This window comes from Sinocyclocheilus rhinocerous, unplaced genomic scaffold, assembly GCF_001515625.1.
Source record: "Sinocyclocheilus rhinocerous isolate Xijiao unplaced genomic scaffold, SAMN03320098_v1.1 scaffold148, whole genome shotgun sequence".
Lineage (NCBI taxonomy): Eukaryota > Metazoa > Chordata > Actinopteri > Cypriniformes > Cyprinidae > Sinocyclocheilus > Sinocyclocheilus rhinocerous.
This window is the reverse complement of record NW_015653472.1, coordinates 2,582,412-2,597,308: the sequence shown is the minus strand read 5'-3', so window position 1 is coordinate 2,597,308 and position 14,897 is coordinate 2,582,412. Positions and strand designations below refer to the sequence as shown.

General features: G+C 36.9%; 1 protein-coding gene, 1 long non-coding RNA gene and 1 pseudogene across 4 annotated transcripts in view; 2 read left to right on the top strand and 1 right to left on the bottom strand.

Moving 5' to 3' along the window:
• The first annotated feature begins 9 nt into the window (after positions 1–9).
• Positions 10–1,142, top strand: LOC107716184 (uncharacterized). The gene is made up of 2 exons (XR_001637171.1): positions 10–144; positions 448–1,142. It is a non-coding gene; the product is annotated as an uncharacterized LOC107716184 (long non-coding RNA).
• Positions 1,143–1,690: 548 nt separating this feature from the next.
• Positions 1,691–5,137, bottom strand: LOC107716169 (tyrosine-protein kinase STYK1-like; annotated as a pseudogene).
• Positions 5,138–7,018: 1,881 nt separating this feature from the next.
• magi3a (membrane associated guanylate kinase, WW and PDZ domain containing 3a) overlaps positions 7,019–14,897 on the top strand; it is a 181,511-nt gene continuing 173,632 nt past the window's right edge. For 2 of the 3 annotated variants that reach the window (XM_016522515.1, XM_016522516.1), the window contains exon 1: positions 7,019–8,094. In XM_016522515.1, the coding sequence (XP_016378001.1) occupies positions 7,788–8,094 (307 nt within the window). In that variant the 5' untranslated portion in view covers positions 7,019–7,787. The remainder of the gene's footprint in view (positions 8,095–14,897) is intronic. The other variant, XM_016522514.1, reaches the window with a different exon arrangement.

Below are 14,897 nucleotides of genomic sequence, written 5' to 3'. Positions count from 1 at the left end.
GATTTTCTCTGCTGACTAGAGGAAATATGGCAGTACTGAGAATCCTAGCACTGGCCATGATTCTCTTTATGGTCAGTCAGAACTTCTACCCACATGACAGAGTACTGGAGTCTCAGGCTTGGAAGAAGGTGGTCTACATCGGAGGTAAAGCCAGTAACCAGTACATAGCAGATATTGAAGTTCTACACTATTTTGTCTAAATAAATTAATAAATGTAACACTAAAAAAATCTGTCTTTTTGAATGCTACATGTGAAAAGTACAGTATGAAAAATTGATAATCATTTTGAGATTTGCTAAAGATTACATTTTAATAGTGTGAAGTATTGGTGCTTTTAAAGATTAATTGAGTGTTGGTTGTAAAAATTAGGGAAATTAGCATGTACAATGAAATATTTACCTATATTTACTGAATAACTACATTAACCTTTTTCCTCTCTTTTTCTAGGAGTTGCCATGGTGTTTTGCTCCTCCTTCCCTCCAGCATGCGTTTATTACTTGTTATGGTCCGTTTCCTACATACTGTTTCCAACAACCCTGTGGAGCAGCAAAGTGTAAAGGGGTAAAGGCCTATGAGGCTCACACGTCACAGTATCCCCTTCTCCTTCCTGCAAAGGGAAATCAAACCAATTTAGAAACTTGGAAAACTATTTTTAAATCATTTTTGTTTTGAGGTGAACTTCATGAAATCAACATGATCTAAGGAGGCTTACGGCCATCTTGATTGCTGCTGTTGTTTCATCGCTACGGATGAGAAATGCTCTTTACCTCTGCTTCACACGTATTTTCATGTTTGAATGGCATGTTGACAGATATATTAGGTGGTCTCGGATACAGTAAGTGTGGTGTTTGTTGCACAGTTCTGCCTAAATGAATCAAATCTGAAAAGGCAAGAAGCAAACTTGAGATTGTCAAATTTGCTGTGGAATTTATACTTGTAGAGTTACTGCTTTCTGGTTGTTTAAGAGACCGAAAGATCCGAAACAACTCAGCTCTCAATCATAATCAAAATGTCTGCTTAATTATTTTAAAAAAAATGTCCATAAGGGAATTTTATACATATGATCTGTGTAATTTCATGTAAAAACACTACAGTATGATTAAGATAGTGGCTATCATCATATACTGTAATGTATCTATTGCCTGGTTAATATGTGACTTAAATTACTTTGTGTCCCATATAATATTAGGTGGGCCTTCAAAACAAATACATTGTAACAATATGAAAAATAAGACGGTTGATTTAATTTTGATAAATGAGTTACTCTGTACCATTTAACCTCTGTTTTAAGGGGTTCTGCTTCCTGACTCACAGTTTTCAGTAATTGCTTGTGTTTAGCGTGTGATCTTCCATTGAATTTGCTATGTACTGGTCACGGGTTCAGTAGGAAGTTGATACCCTGCAACGTAACAGTATTGAGGCATTATTTTGTGTTCTGTGCACCACTTGTGGTTACTTTTTATTAAAAATTTAGTGGTGGTAGGAAAAACTGTGTTTGTGTTTTTTAGAGGTCAACCACCAAAGGATGTGGCTGGCGTCACCTTTTCAAAAGTGTACCATGGTTTTCATTTCCATCAAAATACTGCAGGATTTTCAACTTTGTGTAACAGCAAAAACAGTAACTATAGGTTTAAAACCCAGTCTGTTAAGATGATGATCTGCCCCATAACAGACAAAAAAGGTGATGAGATAGGTTGCTTTGTTATTTTAATGAGAAAATCTGTCACTTGAACTGTCAGAACATTTCATTTAGCAGACACTTTTTCAATGCATCAGTAACGGCAAACGGTTACATGAAAATTGGTGCAAGACAAATATAAACAAATGCTTGTATAGAGATGAGGGACACTGAGGCAACAGAAAGCTAGAAAAAAATACCCAAGCCTTTTTACTTGTTAATAGTTAACTGCAATTAATGTTTCTAATATTGTTTTCAGTTTAAGTTCATGTTTATTGACTAGGTACTTTGACCTTTGAGTAAAAATTTGGCATAGTACCATATACTTGAACATGAGTAGGCCTATCATTTCTATTTATATACCCCTCGCTATTGTTAACAATAAATCTGTCATAACTTAGCACTAGATAGGGTGACCATACGTCCTCTATTTCCTGTGCATGTTCTGAGAAACAGGGCGACCTCTATTGACATTGTGCTCGTCATGACATGGCTACACTTTATTCTCTACAAACTAGCTGGAACCGATGTCAATCTTAAAGAAACAAATCAATTGACAGCTCTCTGAATGAGCTCATGGAGGCAGTCCTGCTTTCCTCCTGTATTCACAGATGTCCATTTGCTGTTCAGAGTGAAGTGGTTTTGTGTCAGCGAGGTAGTTGTACGAGTCTAGAAGCTGAATAATGGCGGAATAGACCGGCCGGTCCTTGAAGTCCACATGCAGCAGTACTTTATTAAATCATATCTGCAAGACATGCCAGATAACATCCGTTTATGTCGTTTTAACAGGATTTTTAGATTTTCTTGAACATGTGCTGTTCACAGAGGAGCAAAACAACTATGTTGTGTAAAATAAAACAGACAAATACGAAGGCTTACAATGGAGCTCCACAGTTTTCTGGTCTTTTCATCCGGTAATTGGCTAAAGTGTTTGGCAGCACTTCAGATGGATCCAGGTCAGGATAGGGGGGAGACCCTTTCAAAGGAAAAGGAAGGTTAAGGATAAGACTGCTAACTTGTTTGCTTCATAGTATTTTTTGATTACAAATTTTTTTTTCAAGTAACAACTGGTGTATTGGGACCTCTAACTAATACTACCCAGGGTTATCGTCTCATAAAGCAGGATTCCAAAGGACCATCTGAAGAAGTACGACAGCACAACTTAGCACATTGGTCAAAGTGCAGTATTTTTTATAGAACATTTTTTTAATGTTCTGATAGACTCACACATCACTCCTGTCTGTTAGGGGAAGCCTCATCATCCGTTCAGGCGCCTGCCATTTTACCGGCACATTGGCTTCTTGTTCGTTGTCCACCGTTTTTGATTGTCGACTCTTAAAAGCCAAATCCAATCCAGAGACTTTGACAGAGAGCCCTGAACCGATCAACACATTCCGGGCTGCGACATCCCCATGAATAATTCTGTGGTAGGAGTATAAATAGTCCTAAAAAAATAATTTAAAGAATTTATACATCTTACAGTTGATTTTTGTTTTACTATGTATGAGTACACGGGGTAAACGACTCACCAGACCTGCTGCTACCTGTTTAGCTACTAGATAAACAGACCTCTCTGAAAACGTCTGGAAGTTATCACTTGCACCACATCTGTCCTGTTCAGTAAGAGTTACATTCAGAAGAAAATCTATGAGAGGATTTATGAGATGTAACCCATGTATTTTCTGTCAACAAACACTCTCTGAAAAAAGGAACAAAGCTGTCACTGGGGCGGATCCATAAGGTACAAAAGCTTTGTACCTTAATAGCCCCAAATTTATTTATTAATTATTTAGGAATTTAATAAAACCTACATATTAGTACGTATTACTACTTTTAAAGTATATATCTATGGAAGCTTGTTTCTGCCAAGGGATAAAAAACAAACGAACAAAAAAGCTAATTGTGACTTTTTATCTTACGATTCATTTTTTCCCTCACAATTCTGACTTTTTTATCGCTATTCTGAGAAAAAAGTCAGAATTGCAAGATATGAAATGCACTTCTGAGAAAAAAGTTAGAATTGTGAAATAAAAAGTCATAATTACCTTTTTATTTTTTTATTTCGTGGTGGAAACAGGATTCCATATATACTAGCACCTTTTGAAAAGGTAGCACCCCAGTGACAGTTTTGTGCCTTTTTTTCTGAGAGTGTATTCAGGTGTTTTTACCTCTCGGAGACTCCAGAGAAAATGCAGGAGGTTCCCTGGAATGCTTGCTTCCAAAACCAGGTACATGGGCGTCTGGCGTGTCTGGCAATATAACATCTCCACTATATTTTTGTGTTTGCTCACTGCTACATGGAAATGGATAAAATCCACAAATTCTGTAGCCTCCGGTTGATTTGACCTGTCTGAAAAAAGATGTATCATTTTTTTTATTTTTTTTATTTTAATATGACTACAAATTGTGGTAAATTCTTAGAAGACACCTTTTCATGATTGATTTGTGTTCTGTACCTTTAAGAGTTTTAATCACTACAGCAGTGGATGTGTTGTCTTGTTTTAGCTGACCCATGAAGATTGGCCCATAACGTCCCATCTGAAGCAGCTCCACTCCCTCCAGGCTGCACTGAGCCGGTATCTCCCATAGACCCAGAGCATCCTGTGCAGGCCGCAGGGTCCCAAACCCTGTGTCCAAAGGTACAGGGTCCCCTTCTAAAAGACAGTATGATTCAAAATACTATTTCTCATGATTTGCCCTCAAAAAACCAAGCACCAAAACTAAAAAGAACTTTCTGCATCTAATATTTGGATTCAAATTGTTGCTGACAACATGATAGATCAGTTTTCTTTCACATACCATTTACATTTAAAGATGAACCTGTGATAATCTGAGCTGATGATCTTTTAGTAATAAAGCTCCATATGATCTGAGACACAACGATCAGGGTGCTGAGAGCCAGCAAGCTTGGGATAATGATGACTGCCAATGGACCTGATCCTTCTTCATCTGTCAACACAAAACCGAATATATTCTTTTACCCGCGTATAACAGCAAAAGTGAAAGCAGTACGTTAGACTTGACTGCAAGTACTGAAAGAAAAATAGACTCTTACGTACAACAGACTGGGTCAGAGCCAGAGGAGCTGTTGCACTGGGCCTGTACAGCCATAAGGGTGTCCCTTTAACATTTCCAAAACTGGTTTGACAAATGACATTAGCACAATCATTTCAATAGAATGATCTTTCAAAAATACAGTACATATGTTATAGAGCTGAAATTAAAGACTTTAAGGACCATAATATTTAAATATCTTAAGAGAAAATAAATGTATTTGATCGATGTCAGAAACTGTCTCTTGCTCCAAGCATGTTGTTTCTTTGCTGTATACAGATATTGTGTGTATATCTGTATATTGTGAGTGCATATCATCCTTACCTTACTGGAATAAAGGTGGAAAAGTATCTTTTTGGCTGCTTTTGTTAGAGGCACCTTGTTTGAGCATGAAGGTTGATTTTGACTTTCAGAGCAATGACCGTGAGGGTGACTGACTGCACATCTGACTTAATGATTAACTTAAGTACTGAACCATTTTAACTGTTGCCATGAGTACTTTGTTTTTTCTGAATTGAAGTCAAATTCAACATGTTGAATATTTAAGGTTTTTGTGTCTATTAAAAAAAGTCAGATTTAAGATTTGTGACACATTAATGTTTTTATATCTGTAGAGGAAAGAAATGCTGCTTTTATTTTTAAGTGAAAAAGTAAAATTAGACTCTTGGGGTCAGATGGCCCCTCTAGAATTGGCACAGAGCGGGATGTTGTTACTAGTATTGTTTTGTTTTTTTATATAATATTTATTGTCATTTATGAAGTTATTATTCAATAATTCCATGAGTTAGATGTACATTTAATCTATATAGGAAATCATTCAATTTGAATTGATAGTGTTGCTATTATGACATATCTATTAAAATATGGCCAATGAAATATTTATAGATTCATATACCTATATTATATCATACGGTAAATTTACCTTTCAGATTTATATCTTTTCCTTGGATTCTGCCATGTCAGTTAGTTCTGACAAACTAAATTGTCGAACACTTCTTGCCAGCAGTGAGGTAAGATGGCCTCTTAGATACATTTGCTAATGTAGTTGTCATAACGCAAAATGTACAATTATTCAATTTCCATTCCCTTATTAACACATTGGCTGGTGCATCATCATCCTGCACATGCCAAACTTACATCTAAATATGTTATTACCTAAAAGTAAATGTACACTGTTTACACTTGGGGGCACCTTCGCAAGTTACCCTACTCTTTGTACAGAGTGCAATTCTATACTACAGCAGCAGGTGGCACTATTATACAACAATTACGTCTAGAAGCTTAGCTTTAATCTGATTTTATTGCCTGATACGAAGAATGCCATATAATATAATTTAATTGTATTGTCTTTCTAAAACTACTCTTAATGCAAGAAAGAAATAGCATGTTGATATTGTAAAACAACATTATACAAGAATCATGTTGATGTGCAAAAAATGTGTAACAGGTGGTGTGAAATTACAAAGTATATGCACAGCTGTTCAACACACGAACCCATAATAGCAGAACAATATATTATGAAGTTGTTCATTTATTTTCTTTACATCCAGGGTTCAGTGAAGTGGAGAGGGTTTAAATAGAAAAATTTATTTAGGATGATAGGCCTATATAAACATAATTCAAGGTCTATTTAATTACATTTCTAACTTTTAACTCACAGTGGATTCACCTTTAACCTTATGTTCTATTAATAATTTTTTGCTTTCACGTGAAGCACTTGGAACCTGTATTGTTTATTGTAAAACACTTTAAGCTGCACTTGTTGAAGGTGCTACACAAATAAACTATTATTTTTACTATGAATGTTGTTATGAAGTTTCATCAAGAAAATCATTGAGGGTCTGTGGATTGGTTAAAAGTCTGGATGAGGGTTTGATGACTGTATTTTAAAACCCCTGGTTTACACTTACTATCAAATATATATATTCAATTCAATTCAAGTCAAGTTTATTTGTACAGAACATTATCAGGAAGGCTATTCCAGAGTTTGGGAGCCAAATGCGAAAAAGCTCTACCTCCTTTAGTGTATATTTATCTATATTATATATAAATATTTATATTTATATATAATTATTTTTTTCATCAAAGACTCTGTAGGGGCACATTTACTTTTAAGGCAGCAAGTGCATTTTTCCTTAACTTTTCTAACATATTCCTTCAGGCCTGGCAGCATGGCAGAGAGGCCGTTTAGTATTGTGAACAGTATGGGAAAGCCCGCCCCCTCGCTCTGATTGGCTGCTCTGCTCTCGTCCACTCTGCATTGGTGTCGGTGTGCGCCTCTGACAGTCGCTGCTGTCGTTTGGCGCAAGACAAGTAACCAGGTGAAAATGACTAGTGACTACAAAGTTGCAAAGCTGCGCCTACAATTAATCACCGACGGGCGCTGACAGCTCCACACACACACACAAGGGCGTTTCTACAAGGACCAAAGGTCGTTGGACAGTGGACCTAGTTTGTATCGTGTATTCCCCGATCCAGGTATATTGTTGTTCGTCGTTTCACGTGAACGCGCCGGTAGCTGATGTCACTGGAACAGGTGCGCGAAACCCAAGTTCACAACAGTCGCCCTACATCGCGAGAGATTACACACGGATGTGAGTGTTTTGCTATGGCGTTTCATTCATCAGCCGGTATTACGAAGCGATTTGAGGCTGTATTATTTTTATGTGCCTGGATAAAGTAGGCTGTCCAGCCTCGGCTGGTAGTTTATTGCTATTTCCGTGTTTTTTTCTCCTAGAAAGCGCTTGTTTGGATCGTTTGAAGACGATATTTGGCGACACTTCTCAGTGAGCAGTGAGATCTACCATAGATTTTAAGGCAATGAACAGCCCTTTTACCTTCGTGTGAGCTCGTGATTCAATTCCGATGAATTTACGTGGTTTTTGACTGAACCATCCAGGGAATATATTTCAAGGAGTTTTAAAACGTTTTTTTCCCCCACCAAGACATGGGAATTAAGTCGCTTTGCTTTACTGCTCTCTAAACGCGTTTGCATTAGGAAATAACCTGTTTTTATCATTTAAAAAAAAAGACTCTTTTACGAAAGGGATTCATCATGTCCAAGACTCTGAAAAAGAAGAAACATTGGTCTAGTAAAGTGCAGGAATGCGCCGTTTCGTGGGGTAACGCCGGGGAGCTCAGCGCCGTGCTGGAGATACGCGGGGGAGCCGAGCACGGAGAGTTCCCGCATCTGGGACAGGAGTTGTCGGACGCGTTAGTGTGCCATGTCGGCAGGCTACCTGGTCCCGGAGATGTGCTTCTGGAGGTGAACGGCACGCCTGTCAGCGGACTGACAAACCGAGACACCCTCGCCGTCATCCGTCACTTTCGCGAACCCCTCCGTCTGAAGACCGCAAAGCCAGGTTAGTTTGTTAACATAATTGCTAGTGTCTACCAACCGAGACAACAGTTTTTCACACTACACTGAACCCAAGGTTTCCTTGTAAAATCCGAGTAAGTGCTAGTTTTAAGCCTGTGTTAAGCTACATTTAATATTTGTAATTTTGAAAGAGAATTAGCGTAGCTTTTAGTGCTTGAATGTTACAAGATGTTGTTTAGCAACAGACAACCAATCAAGAACTGCCTCAGTGCCCACCTCATTAAATATTCATAGACTTTGTGCAGTCTGAGAAACTTTCACGCGCTGTCGTGATAACTGCAGTGATGGTTTTTGAGGAATGTTTAATAACACAGTTATTTTCCTGTTTGTGAAGTGTGTTGAAGCATTCTATTCTGTTAAGTGCTATATAAATAAACAAGACCTGACTAGAAGTCAAAACGCAATCAGAGAATATCTGGATGGCAAAATTCCCACGCATTATTATTGTTGTCCTATCATGTTATTGACCTGATAAATATGCAAATAAGGACGCTAACTCATAGTTTACAAATATACAACGGAACAAGATAACCCAGTTTTTAGAACATTTCAGGTAAAAAATTAATAGTTAGGCAGCTTCTCAGGGTTTTAGCCAATATCAACCTCGTATTCTATTACTAGCATTTGCTTATAATTATGCAGCTGGCATTTTGATTAAATGGGACTCTCAAGGAAAAAGTGGATTTTAACTGAAGCCATTTATCACAGTTCCCACAACAGGAGGAAATTGAGACTATCCATCATGAGGAAGTTTTGGTACCACTAGATGCTTTCTGTTTGTGGGCAGCCACAACAATTTCATTAATCGTCTTGCTGGTAGATACTTTTACTTTCCATCAAGACTCCCAAGGTTTATTTAAGCTGCTAAAGCCAAGTTACAAGTGTTTACAGGTGTATTGGACTGTTAATCTTGTGTTTGTTGAAGAGAAATAATGAGGATCTACAAAAGGCAGCTGAGACCTGAGGCTTCAGGACAGGTGAGGATCAGAGGCCGTAAAATGCAGACAGAATTCTATCATGTTTCAAGATGAATCTCCATGGTTACTAAACAGATAAGGTAGGAATCTAGAATAACATCGCATTATTGTGTAACCCGACCTGTCTGTGGATCATATTACAGACTCATCCTAACTCAGAATCCTATCTTATCTGTTTAGTCACCAGAATTTCGGTTCCGATCTCAAACCATGCACTTGTCAGATCTTAACGTAAGAATTAAAATTTCAGGAAGTTTAGAGTGAACGAGTGTTTTTTTTTTTTATTGTTCTTTTAAGAGTGTGTGACCTTTCAGAATGTATACGTGGGCATAGGCTTGTTTTGTAACATCACAGTGTCTTGACATCATTATATGTCAGCAAAAGTTGATGCAGATGCCATAGGTATGCATTCAGCTGGAAATTGTGTAAACACTTTAAACAGTTAGAGCTTTGAACTTTGTGTTTGTAATCCTCTTTTCCTGCAGCACAGATGTCGTCTGACTTCCCAGCCTCCCCCCTTCGCCCACTGTCCACCTCATTTAGCGTGTTAGCCTGCCTGAAGGATCACCATTCGACTTCTTTATGCCATTTTAATGCTCTTTTGGAGATGATTTTAATCAGAGAGCTTTATATTGCTATGGGCACTCTCTACATCTGTTTATTTTGGGCTTGCAAAAGAAGTAGAGTGGATTACCTAATATGAAAATGTAGCTCTCCTCGCACTTCCTAATCAGTGTAAATTGGCATTAGTGAACGGGTTAGCATCAAATGTCTCTTACTGATTATTTTAACGTAGTGTGAGTTTGTTAAAGCTGCCTAAGCCTGCAGCTTTGAACCGAGTCCAAGTCTAGTTGATTCAATTACTCTCTTAAATCTGTGCTGTGCTGTCTGGCTCGTGACTCAGCAAGAGGACTGGACACCTGAAAGCTTGTATGCTATTTGAAATGTTCGGTGTTGCTAAAGTATGTTGGGTTTACTTTTTGTCTATGCATATTAAGCTGGGAAGAGGAAAAAGTAGGCTGATTTAAAATAAAAAATGAAATAACACATAACATTTCATAAGATTTACTCAGCCAACATGATTGGTCATTATCTGCAATGATTTTATGCATTTTTATATTTTAATTGACTTGTATTGAATATTTGATATCAGATTTTTACATGTACATTCTCGTTTCCTTTGGTTTTACATTTGCTTTCTAACACTTAAAATATCTGTGTGATCTTTAGCGGATCTTAAAATTAATATCCACATTTACTATTGTACATTAAAATGTTGTGTTCTTAAATCAGGCTTAATATAGTTACAGTAACTAAAGTTAATATGAAAACTAATAAATAAAACTAATTAATTGTAATTAATAATAAAAAAAAAGCTAATAAAACGACAAAAACAACTTAACTAAAATTAAATAGAAAACAGAAAATATCTAATTCAAAATATTAACAAAAACTATAATAGTATAGAAATTATACTAGAATAGGGCTGTGCGATATTGAAGAAAAATGCGATTTAAGCTACAAAAGTTATTTAGGTAAGAGCAGTGAGTGATTTTCTCTTTGTCTTTTGTTCATGGCCCCAAATATTGCAAGCTGTAGCGATATGCATATTGCGATATGTACATTTGCGATATTTCGATATATTGCACAGCCCTATACTAGAATAACACTGATTTAAATTCCCGTGTAGCATTTAAAATGAGTAATTTTAGTTGGTAGTTTTATTTTTTGTTTATTTAGATAAAATGGTTCCAGATTTTATTGGACAGAACATGATATCAGCTAGAATGTAAATATTCAAATAAAAACACATTTTCTTTATAAAACATAGTAAAAACAACAGTAGTTGGCCACTGAGCTGAACAGCCATAGTAAAATAAACATCACAAACATTGTAAAAATATTGTATATAACACATAATCTGTATAGACCGCAATCTAATCAAAAGAGGAGTCAACCAAACAATTATAAGAGGTTCTAATTTCACTCTAGGAGTAGGAACTGTTATAAACTTGCTCCAAAAGATTTGTTTTTACACTTAGGTTTAAATTTAGATTCTGTTGAAACTATTCTGTAGGATAATAATTGTGGTGCATCACTAATTTCATATTTACTTCTAAAGAAAGATCAACTGAGTTTCTTAAATGTTCCTGCATCAGAGGCCATGGTGTGTTTGGCCTCTGATGCAGGAACAGGAAGTGTTTTCTCTGTCCCTCAGTTTATGTTTAATTCATACCATCTCAATCATTGATGAGTCCATAGAAGAGGCCAGCTCAAAGGGATCAGATTGTACCAGGAGGCCATTTAGCCTTAAATTCGAGCTGCAAGTAACACTGGCTGAGTGCTCTACACGGCTGATATGAAGCTCAAGAGCCTTCATCCTGTGGCTGGGCTCAAGACTCCTAGGCCAGTCTAGAGAGCTCAGTAGAGGTGCTGCTGGCATTTATACCAACTTTAGTGGGATGAATTGGTTGCAAAGGTGTAAAATTGACCGAAATGGTAGCGCATGGTTAAAGTCATGGTCAAGTGGTTGCTCCTTTGATTTGTGGTGTTCCCCAAGGTTCCATTCTCGCCCCAACCCTGTTTTCTTTGTGTAGGCTCCCACTAGGAAATATCCTTAGGAAGCACGGAGTGTCATATCACTTTTATGCGGATGATACACAAATATATCTGCCTCTGAAGCAAAAAGACATGAAATGGTTGGGAAATCTGGTTGCATGTCTAGAGGACATTAGATCTTGGATGTCTTTAAATTATCTATGCTTAAACTCTAGTAAAACAGAAGTTATTGTGTTTGGACCTCAGGTGAATAAGGCCAATGTAAACCATAATCTGGGATATTTGAACTCCTTCATCAAACCAACTGCGAAAAATTTGGGAGTCCTTTTAGATTCCTCCCTAAAATTTGATCAACATATTAACACAGTAGTGAAGTCAAGTTTTTTTCATTTAAAACTTCTCTCTAGAGTCAAGTCTTGGTTATTGTTTAAAGATCTTGAGAGAGTTACACATGCCTTTGTCTTGTCGCGTCTGGACTATTGTAATTCTTTATATGTTGGTCTTCCCCAGTCTTCTATATCATGACTCCAGATGGTTCAAAATGATGCAGCCAGGTTTTTAACTGGGGCTCGTAAGCGAGAGCATATTACTCCGATCTTAAAGACTTTAAACTGGCTCCCAGTGTGTTATAAAATTGATTTTAAGATATTGGTATGTTTTTAAATCCCTAAATCATCTGCCACCCTCTTATCTGTCTGACTTATTAAAAGAAAAAAGCCAACAAGATGTCTGAGATCTACAAAAAAAAAAAACTACCCTTTGTCTCAGCCTAGATTAAAAGCAAGAGGTGATCGTGCATTTGCAATAGTTGGGCCGAGGCTATGGAATAGCCTTCATTTATCTGTGAAAACTTCTAATTCTGTCTGTAATTTTTAAACTAAATTGAAATCTTATTTTCTTACTTTGACTTTTTAAACTTTGTATGTTTTTTTTTAATTATTGTTCTCATTGACATGATCTTTTATTATTGTTTTTATCTTTTTATCTTTTATCTTATCTCTATTTGTACAGCACTATGGTCAACTGCTGTTGTGTTTATTGGTGCTTAATAAATACATGAATGAATGAATGAATGAATGAATGGAAACAGTGCAAGGAAGGAAAATGTAAAGTTTTCTCCTTTTCAAGCAGACAAATTTTTTGAAGGGTCTAAAGTTAGAAGGCATAGTTTGCCATATCGGTGAGTTTTCTGTGCCGATGAGAGCACATTTACAGAGCTTCTCCCTATCAGCTTCAGCTGCATCCTTTCCTGCCCAGTGGACTTGTGGCTCCTGCTCATCTTTTCCAGTCTTATCTATTCCATGGCGTGAAGCTTCTTGGCCTCCTACATATTCACTCGAACCTGTCATGTCCTCCTCCGTTTTTCCTGTTCTTCACCCCCACACCTTTTCTGCCAACCCGCTCACATGCAGTAGTGTCCAAAAGACTACACTGAAAAATTGGTTTCTTCGCAATTCTAAAATCCAGATTTGAAATGTTATGACGTAAGTGAATGATAAATATTATATTTTGCACATTTGTGTAGACCAGGGGTATTCAGTTAAAGTTCTAAGAGGTCCAGCCTTTTTATTTTGTTCCCAGTGGCGGTCCAGACAATAATTTTATGGAAGAGTTATACATTTACATGTGGACAGCAATAATACTTTGTAAAATAAAAAAATAAAATAAAATAGTCCTCAAGGATAAGGCTTTTGGAGCTAAAGCAGAAGTGACTGGAAAAATTTTTTTAATTAAGCACATTTGGAGCTGCATAATAATATTAGGTGATATAACAGCAAAAGAATATAAATGACCCTGAATGCTTGTTGTGTGTACAGCTCAGTTGACAGTTTTGACATGCTGCTCATTTAAACTGTAGAAACTGTAAGCTGGGGTCCAGGTTGGTGACCACTGGTGAAGACGTGTGTATAGTTTGTAATAATATGTGAAAAATGTGTTGGGGGAAAAAAAAATGTATTACTTTGAAATTACTTTGAAATTTCTGTTAGCAGTCTCTGACTTTTGGACCCAATTGTATTTTACCTTAATAGTTGCTTAATAGATAAATAAGTAAACATATTTTAATATTGGACAAATTTCAGTGCTTAATCTCTGAGCAGAGTCATTGCATCTGCTCTGAATTTCATAACCATGAATTTGCATTAGAATAAAAAAAAAAAAGCACTGCTGTCATACATCCTGACCAGATGAAGTTTTTTTTTTTTTTTTTTGTAGTACATCTGTGAAATTGTGCTCAAAGCCATTGTCTGAGTGCGGCCTTGATTGACCACAGTGGTGCAATTTCCACACATTGTGTTAATTTGCAAGCGAAGGAAGGGTGAGGAAGTCAGTGTATTTTTAAAAAATTTATTTCAGGTTTATTTAACAGGGACAATGCACATCAACAATACATAAATGCACAATGTGCCAGAATTAGCCAGAAGGCTATTTTGCATCTGCAGTCCCTGGACTGATGGTAAAATTGTCACCCTAAAAATATAAAAAATTAATCAATACATAATACTTACATACTCTAAAATACAATAGTATCATTACTGACTCACAGACTGACTTACATTAGTCCTCCTGTTATGATGCTGTGTGGCATTATGAAGCAGCAATTGTTTTGATACTCATACTATGTTGTTGGCAACGTTTTCTTGTTCTTATTGTCTTTACTTGCATACTCTCCTGAGTCATGACAAAGGATCAAATGCCTCATTTTATTAGACCATAACAGAACATTTTCTCATTTTCAGCATTATTGTACTGTACTTTTTTTGGGACGTGTGCTGTACTGTCTCCCTTTTTTCTTCAGCTATGCGGTGTGAGGTAAATCTGTTTTGTTCTCTGCTGCTTGATTACAGTAGTTTATGGAGTAGACAGGGGTTATATCAGCTTTGAAGAACAGGGAGGAAGCTTTAATGTGGTTTCCTTTAAAATGTTCGCAGCTTATGAGCGGTCTGTCACAAGCAGCTGCTGCGGTCGTATAACTTTACTTGCACGTTTGCTGCTGACATACACCTATAAAAGTGTACCACAGCTGCTTTAACATTCTGTTCAAGTCTGCTAATCTCTCTGAGGGCCTCGGGCTCATTGCTTAGTCACAAACAACATTCATGCAATTTTTTTTATGTAAACACCCTCAGTCCCTTTCCCAACGTTTCATACAATGGTAGAATAAGAAATACATTTTTCAGTGGTAATCATCTCCAGTGGCTGTTACACAGATTTGACAGGAGCAAAATGTATTTTCTCTCCCATCATCATT